The sequence below is a fragment of the Aedes aegypti genome, chromosome 3 (assembly GCF_002204515.2).
Source record: "Aedes aegypti strain LVP_AGWG chromosome 3, AaegL5.0 Primary Assembly, whole genome shotgun sequence".
NCBI classification, from domain to species: domain Eukaryota; kingdom Metazoa; phylum Arthropoda; class Insecta; order Diptera; family Culicidae; genus Aedes; species Aedes aegypti.
In genome coordinates, this window is record NC_035109.1 from 15,917,284 (window position 1) to 15,926,306 (window position 9,023).

At 37.4% G+C, this 9,023-nt stretch overlaps 1 protein-coding gene and 1 long non-coding RNA gene across 2 annotated transcripts; both read left to right on the forward strand.

Annotated features, from left to right (window-relative positions):
* Positions 1-435: 435 nt before the first annotated feature.
* On the forward strand, positions 436-1,466 carry LOC5568046. The gene is made up of 3 exons (XM_021855046.1): positions 436-549; positions 617-811; positions 1,191-1,466. Exons 1-3 carry the CDS (start codon positions 495-497, stop codon positions 1,391-1,393), a joined length of 453 nt encoding a protein of 150 aa, XP_021710738.1. The 5' UTR covers positions 436-494; the 3' UTR covers positions 1,394-1,466.
* A 6,308-nt stretch (positions 1,467-7,774) lies between these two features.
* On the forward strand, positions 7,775-8,597 carry LOC5568045. Its single transcript, XR_002502681.1, has 3 exons — positions 7,775-7,956; positions 8,020-8,214; positions 8,268-8,597. It is a non-coding gene; the product is annotated as an uncharacterized LOC5568045 (long non-coding RNA).
* Positions 8,598-9,023: the final 426 nt, after the last annotated feature.

Sequence of the window (9,023 nt, forward strand, 5' to 3'; positions counted from 1 at the left end):
TCAACTGTTTTACATTAGCAGAAAACAAAAATGGCGCTAAAATTGTTAGTTGGGTTCACACTGCAACGATGGTTAGTTGATAAAGAAAACAAATATTGCAAGGCACGTGGATGGGATTTATCGAAAGCGCATCAGGGTTGCATCATGGTTTACATTGTATGTACACTGAAGTGTGATCAATTGAGTGGGTTGAGTACCACTACCGGCAGATGGAGTGACATTGAGCTGTGGACTAAAACGTCCTTAAACGTCTAACAAATTTTGAAATATCTACGAAAAAATAGCTCAAGTTACGAGTTTCCCGAGAATGTTTCAAAACACGTTAAGGCGGCTCGAGTACTTGGAGTTTTATAAAAACATAACATGCACCAGTCCGAAGTAACTCCCATCATCCGCATCCCATTGTGGTAAGCTGCGTTCAATAAGTGCAGGAAAGAGTGGTACGATTTTTCCGATTCAGTCCTTTGCAGAACCTTAACGTGGAAAGACGAAACATGCTGCCAATGAAGTTCATTATTATCGTCCTGATTGGGACATTCTTTAGCACAGGTAATATAACTTGTACAATCTTCAGCACTAACCATCTATTAACCTAAAATGCACAATTTGTTCCAAGTCACCGCTCTTGAGTGCTACGAGTGTTTCACTGTCGAGAAATGTAACGGCGAACTGAAGGATAAAGTTGTACAATGTAGCAATGCGACGGCACAGAACATGGCAAATCTATTGAAAGGATTCTACCCTAATCTGACGGCAGCCTTCGTATTCAACGGAAACTATCAGTGTGCAGCGGTGAAGTTTGCGCCGCAGGGTAAGATAACATGAGTTATGTTAAACAATGTTGGCAAACTCGTACTCAAATCCCAATCATTGAGTTCTCACGCGAGAGCACACTCATTTTAGATCTGCTTTGCAAAACTCGCTCACGCTCATGCCGTCAAAAATGATTCAATCATAAAACTCATCGGAAATCTGTCGAAATCCAATTTTATTGTTTTCATTCGAAAGATTTGTTATATTTCTTCGTTAAAGAATAAGTGCATTGCGTAAAAAAATCTGTTGAAATACAACTTAATGAGTCAAACTACAGCTCAACCGTGAAAAATCTCAAACATGAGATATAAGAATTTGAGATTTTCGCATTGCTGATGGTAACGAAACCGCTAAATTACCTGTTGTTGTTGTTCCAGGATCACCGAACGTATCTGTGATGGCCAAAGGTTGTGTATTCGACACAAAGGAGTCCTTGTGTAAACTCGAATCAGTAAAACCGAGCGGGGACTTCAGCTGCATATCATGCAATACGAACAAATGCAACAGTGGCTCCGTGCTTGGATTGAACATATTGTTGATGATTTTGATGATAGTGTTATCGTCTTCGGTGATGAAGTAGCTAGTGAGTAACGCGAACCAGAAAATTCGTAATAATACAAAGAGGGCACTACTTGATGCTTTTGTTATTTGAATGATGAAGCACCTTGTTATTTCTGTAAGGTGAAGATACATCGAAGCCAAAACTTGAATTTTTAAAAGCACAAATCTACATAACCAGACACCGAATTAAACTGAAAACTTTTTCGATTGGTCACTCACTGGTGGTGACCAATCGATCAAGTTTTCATCTTGAAGAGCAATCTGGTTGTCTAGATTTGTGCTCTTGAAAATTTCAAGTTTGGCTTCGATTCATCTTCACCTTAATGCAGCCATGCTGGAAATATGCGGCTTCGATTCCCTGATTGTACAGGATTGTTTTCACAATGTTTTTGTTTTATTCCTTTATTAGTATCGTTTCAAACATTACATATACGTATTCCTTGTATATAGGTGTTCTGTGTTATGCGAAACTTCCCTTCCTTGACAGCTACAGGGTAGCGTCATGTTATTGCCCTGGGTATTGTCGAACCTTATCGGTCTTGGGCGATACTTCTCCAGTTACCCCGAACGTTCAGGGACACCAGGTCCTCTTCCACTGCGTGCAGCCAACGTATTCGTGGTCTTTTACGAAGTCGTTCAGCTCTACCTGGTTCCCTGCTGGATATTATTTTCGCAATTCTTGCTTCCGACCTTCGCACTTAGTGACCAGCCCTCTGTAGTCTGCCGTATTTCACATGTATGTTAATATTCGCGTCTTTATACACTTGATACAACTTGTAATTCATACGTTGGCGCCACACACTATTTTCGTGTTTCCCCACCGAGGATTGTTCGCAGCACTTTATGCAATTTAAGTCAAATCAATCCATAGCAGATGTCAAATGAACATTTGTTATCATAAGGTAAGTCGCATAAGATCACAGGTTAGTTCTGTAGAAAATTTATACACTCGCATTGTATGCTATTATTCATCACATAATATATGTACGTATACGCCTCCACCTCTGTCGGTAGAAGTCTGTTTCGCGACATCTTATACGTTAAATTTTGCACATTTCCCGGTGATTTCGTTATACTTACATTTTGGTTGTCTGGGTGGCCACATCCGTATACTCCGGAATCGGTTCCAATATGGCCTCAGTGAAACACTTTTGTAATCCTACTCATTCACATCGTGCGACGGCTCAAAATTCATGATTTTTTTTTTATCCTTAACACCACAGCCATAATGCCATGGACCACTATGAAGTTCTGGCCACATCCGGATACTTCGGAATCGGCTCCGGCAGGACCTCAGTGAAACACTTTTATAATCCTACTCACTCATATTGTGCGACTGCCATAATTTCGTGATTTTTTTTTATCCTGAACACTACAGCTATAATTTGGGATGTATTATACGAAATACTTATTGTTTATCCATCATCATGCCATAAAACCCACCATAAAACAATTCTGTTCTGGTTCTGTCCAGATACTTGAAATGGATACTCTTGAAATCTTAACGAGATGCGAAGGCTGGTTCGAGGAGTGACCATAGGGAAACAGAATCTGGACGAAGAGACAGAGCCTGGGCGCGGTAGCAGAACCTCTACGTGGAGATATAGGCAGGAGGAAGAGGTAGGCAACAATGGCGCCTGCCTCATCAAAATGCAGACAAATGAGAAAAGGGAAGGAATTCATGTCGCACTTATACTAGCCAACTGTAAACCGTGAAGTCCGATTGCATCTACGCCAGTTCATGCGGGAGTGTATGGGTTGAGGAAAAGGCATGGTAGAGAGGTTTACTCTTTGGTTAGTAGACTGCCTATGTATCGGGCGTAAGAAAAGGCGTGCTATGATGATGAAATAATGGAAGCATAGGGGAACGATTTCTTGTTCGTCTCTGGTTCTAGCGTTTGCTATGAACGAATAGTGTGAGTGTAAAAGATTGAGAGTGGAAGAAATAAGCAAGTGAAAGATACAACTACAAAGTACGAGCATATGAAGCAGAAGCATTAGTCTACCATCTTCAACATATCCTGTAATTTACCTTTAGAGAATAGATTATATGCAGGTCGGACTCGATTATCCGGAGAATCGATTATCCGGAATTTCAGACTTAATTATCCGGAGTATGCTTTTTGATATTCTTGTTTTTCAGTTTTTATGCATACATTTGAGATAGTTTAGTATTGCAATACACAACATGAATGGTTTGGCAGTTTTGAACGTATGTTGGAAAAGGAGGGTTTGAAAAATCAAATTTTTGTGTGTGCTGGTCAAAAAAAAAAATTCTTCTCAAGACGCCTAATATTCCTAGGAAAAATTTTCTGGCTACTCATCAACGAAAAACGATAACATTTAAGTTCTTTTATCACAGATTTCAATTTTTAGTGATTCGATTATCCGAAGTGAAAGAAAAAAAATTCGTACTCCGGATAATCGAGTCTGACCTGTATTATCTTTCATTGTATCATTGCTCATTTATTTTTCTACCTGCCAAAATATTTTGTTGTTCCTCCTTCCTTTGCCCGACGCTTTAAGGATGTTTGTACAAAAATCTTTCCATACTCCAAAAAGCAACATTTTGAAAAATCTAAATAAAGGTAAATTATTTGAGTTTTGAAAAATTGCAGATTTTTTATACGTATGGTTCCTGATTTCTGAAAGTCCATCAGGAATTCCTTACCATGTTTTCAACATAATGCAATAGTTTTGGTAGTTGGTTGGTAAATGGCTGGGCATGGCGTGCCACAGTGGTCCAGGAATCAGTTTTACGCGGAAAGATGCATTTTGAGCTTTAGAATGAAACATTAGACAAAAACGGTCTTCTACAAAGTTGTTTGTATTAGTTAAGCCCTTTGTTTGGTGTTATTGAAAATTAGGGTGCACCACATTTTCATAGAAATTGTGTAACTAACTTTCTTATTGGTAGAAATTATATTATACATGCTTCAGCAAAGTTGTAGACCATTCAATTTCAAGCAACTTTGCCAAAAAAGTTTTTTTGTATCTCTTAAATTGACCGATTTAGAGCTTTTTTCCTGCAGTGACATAGGGTGGTCCGAACAAAACTGGTTTTCTGGCTCTAGAGTTTTCAATTTAAATTTCTCATCAAAGTAGTCTAAGAAACACTTTTAGAGCTTTAAAAAATGCGTAATTTGGTGAGTGAAGAAACTCGCTATCTCCTTCCGTTTAGGAGTTATTGTTGTATTTCTTTCAAAAACATGTCTACTTTGATTGTGAATATCTCTGATTGGGGCAAACATAAAAAATATATTTTGACTGCATTCAAAAGACAAAATAAAATTGTATATTATATCAAAAAATTACAGATGTGTTATTTTTGTAACTCTAATAAAATGCGCTGAAAAACAAAGGATTTTAAGCAGAAAAACTTTAATAACTTTTGAACTAAAATAGATATCATCAATATTTTTGCATGAAAATTTGCGTTTTGTTAAGTTCTTAAAGTCGTTCATAGACCGCTTTGACGAGAAATCCGAAATAAGAAAGATAGGGCTCTGAAACTATTTTGAAGATTTTCATAGTATGTATTTCTTTATTATTTTGCGTTTTGAGCATGAAAATGAAATTTTAGACAAAAATGATCTTCTACAAAATTGTTTCTAAAAATGTAAGCTTACATGCTGTGTCATTTGAAACTAGGGTGGTCCACAATATCACACATAATATATAATCAACTTTTTTATTTGCAAAATTACTGGTATATGCTTTTAGGCAAAGCGGTAGAACTTGAAATTTTGATCAACCTTGTCAAAAAAAGTTTTTCTGTAGCTCAAAATTTGACCAATCTAGAGCATTTTTTCCTAATCATCGCAGGGTGGTCCAACAAAAATAAGTTTTTTAACTCTAGTTTTTTCAATATTATTTTCTCGTCAAAGTCGTCTATGAACGACTTTTAGAACTTAACAAAACGCAAATTTTCATGCAAAAATATTGATGATATCTATTTTAGTTCAAAAGTTATTAAAGTTTTTGTGATAAAAAATATTTGATTTTCAAGACGTTTTATTAAAGTTACAAAAATAACGCATCTGTAATTTTTTGACATAATATACAATTTTATTTTGTCGTTTGAACGCCGTCAAAGTTGCTTGAAATTGAATGGTCTACAACTTTGCTGAAGCATGCATGATATAATTTCTACAAATAAGAAAGTTAGTTGCATAATTTCTATGAAAATGTGGTCCACCCTAATTTTCAATAACACCAAACAAATGGCTTAACTAATACAAACAACTTTGTAGAAGACCGTTTTTGTCTAATGTTTCATTCTAAAGCTCAAAATGCATCTTTCCGCGTAATACTGATTCCTGGACCATAGTGCATTGGCACCCTAAGCAGTCTGCTAACCACAAAAGCAAATCTCTCTGCCATGCCTTTCCCCCAATCCATACACTTCCGCATGAACTGGCGTAGATGCAGTTGGACTCCACGGTCTACAGTGGGCCAGTATAAGTGCAACATAATTTCCTCTCCCTTCCCCACATTGGTCAGCAGGTGGCAGGTGCCATTGTTGCCTAAAAATAGAAGATCACCAGCACTTATACACTGAGGGTGTCTGTTAGTCCCAAGCAGTCATTCGGTTGGTTCCTTGTGTAAGTGCAGCTGATCTGGCGATACTGGAGTAGCATCCACGGGCGGCCAATGAAGCTCAAGAACAACAAGCTTTTGATATTCAAACAAATTTTCAGGCCAGCCATATTGTATTCTGTACAAATATGGACTAGCTGTAGTAATACCAGGAAGAAAGCTCTGCAGATAATTCAAAATAAAATTTTAAAAATGACTCTGAAGCTTCCTCCCTGGTATAGTACCAATGAGTTACATAGAATATCAAATGTTGAAACATTGGAGCTAATGTGGAATAGATTATTAATTACTTCAGATAAAAAACGTTGCAATCTTCTATTGCCATGATAAATGTTTTATATATCTAGGTTAACGTTCAACGCTACGTCGTCGCAATCATCAAAACTTCAAAAGCAGTTTTTCTGTTAAAAATTAAAAAATATTCGATGAAGATGTGATCGTAAATTATCTTGATTTTGAACAAAAAAACTTCCTTTGAAAATTCCGAAATCAATGACGGATCCAGCCCCCTTAAGTTAATTGAAAGCGTTTTATTTTTCTCCCATGAGCAGGTGAAATCAACTCACCTGTATAAATTCTGAACGGCTACGGCAAATGAAATGTAATATGTTGTTAACAAAATATTAATAGAAGTTTAATTCAGTTATACCAAATTAAAAGAAATAAAAAATGAAAAAAATAGGTTCAAAATGATCCCTAGGCATATACAACGTATTTTTATCTCTGACTCAGACAGAAGGTTAAAATTGCAATGGCTCTATCGTGAATGAAAAACTATTTGCGCTCTCTGTAGTCCACCACTGTGAGATGATAAGAATCTTATGACTGTCACCAGTACGCAAAGCGCATGAATAACACTGTACATATTATGACCAAGACAGGGTGGGTCAAAAGGCTGATGTTATAATCGTAGTTATTCAAACGATATCCTTTCTTCTTCTTTCCGTTTCTTAGATGCTAGCCTTTCCTCAGTCTGGGATTTTTTTCATATCTTTCTCAATGTTTTAGTTTTGCATGCTACCCAGACAACCAAAATGTACGTATAACGAAATCACCTGGAGGCTTTGTATGTGCAAAATTGCACTTATAAGATGTCATATATATTGTGATGAATGATAGCATACAAAGCGAGAGTGTAAATTTTCTACCGAACTAACCTGTGATCTTATGCGACTTACCTTATGATAACAAATGTTGATTTGACAGCTGCTACGGATTGATTCGACTTACTTTGTACGAGTGTACGGGACGAAACATAATGTACAAATGAACACAGAAAAAAGCGCTTTATGCGAGGAAACTCATCAATCTGACGATTTTATCCACCGTGTTTTACGATTTTGATGTAGTTTGCATGAATTAACGAGTTATTACGTGAACTTTCATGCGACTTCTGGTTGTCTGGGTATTCACTGCTTCCACCTTTTATGACGTTGAATCACTTACAAAGTGGATTTTCATGACCTGTGGAACACAGATTTCTTTTGGTTTGGTTTCGATGGTAGAGGCAGAAGAATTTATGAAGTTTTGACCTGCTGTGCACTTCGTTCTTCTAATTTAGTTCAAACATTATTCTTTTTTTCAATTCAGAATAGTGATTCAAATTTTCCAACCCATACCGTAGCATAGTTGATGACGGTCTACAAAATCGATATAGCATTGTTTGTTCCGGGTACAATAGGCCATATAACTGACTCATGTGAGGTGACGATGGTAGCACATTTAATGTTGCCAATATTGAGTGTATGTATACTATATTTGCGTTTGTATCGAGTGGAAGCCGGTACTTGAAACTCTGAATCACTCGTAAAACTGGCGATAGTTTTGAGGTGGCGTTTGATAAATTTCAATTCATTTAGGCACAGGCTTATCATTTGGTTGCAGACCTTGGTGAAAGTCGTTAGTTGAAAATTCTTCGCTAGAAAATGATGTCGCAAATTAAGTGTGGTACCATATTTTTGGTGTTGGTGCTTATAGGAACTGGTAAGGCTTTACACGTATCATTCCACTTTAAGTAGTTAATAACATTTTTTTTTTGATTGTCAGCATCTGCTCTGGTTTGTCACGAGTGCTACAGTGTTACGGAATGTCGCGGAGCGAGCTAAAACAAAACTGTCACGTGTGACAAGACAAATTCGGAAGTTACAGCGGTGCGGTTGAGGCCGTATTACAAGGATCTGAACGCTTCACTCGAATACGACGGAGGGTATCAGTGCACCAATATTACGTTCATATCTAAGGGTAAGATACTGAACATCCGGCCTAGATTGTTGCTTTATGTGAAATATTTCCAGGTGCTGCTGATTTGACTGACATGGTTAAAGGATGTCTCTTCAAAACCAAAAAAGGACTGTGTGGATTGGAGCAGACTGCAATGAACGGAAACTCGACGTGTATTTCATGCAATTCGAACAAGTGTAACGGCGCAGGAAGTCTGATGTGGAGTGTGATGTTGTTGATCGGAGGGTGGGTAATAAGTTCTATTGTAGCCTAAGTTTTAGTAACATAAGATTACCAAGAATAAGGAGATGAACAAATAGTTTTTGCTTTTCATGTTGTTATGGCGTTTGCCCAAGTGATAATGTGAGTGATAACTGGTTGAGGAATAAAAATTTGCAAGATAACGAGATCTAGTTTTAATATTTGAATACTACATTAGAAAGCCTTCCGTAGCCGAGTGGCTAGAGTCCTCTGCTACAAAGCAAAGCCATACTGAAGGTGTCTGGGTTCGACTCCCGGTCGGTTCAGGATCTTTTTGTAATGTAATTTTCATTGACTTCCATGGGCATCGAGTATCATCGTACCTGCCACACGATATACGAATGCGAAAATAGCACCTTTGGCAAAGAAAACTCTCAGTTATTAACTGTGGAAGCGCTCCTTGAGAACTAGGCTGAGAAGCAGGCTCAGTCCCAGTGAATGCGTTATGCCAAGAAGAAGTAGAAGAATTCGAAAACTTTCCTATTCTATTTTACGTAAAAACTAATCTTATTGTGCGTGCTTTCACATTAGTAAATTGTTGAGCTCAATTTTAGTTTTCCGATATAGCC

Coding starts and splice junctions, on each gene's coding strand:
- LOC5568046 (XM_021855046.1), top strand. CDS start 495: ATGCTGCCAATGAAGTTCATTATTATCGTCCTGATTGGGACATTCTTT. Junction 550..616: donor TGGGACATTCTTTAGCACAG/GTAATATAACTT, acceptor ATTTGTTCCAAG/TCACCGCTCTTGAGTGCTAC. Junction 812..1,190: donor GGTGAAGTTTGCGCCGCAGG/GTAAGATAACAT, acceptor TTGTTGTTCCAG/GATCACCGAACGTATCTGTG.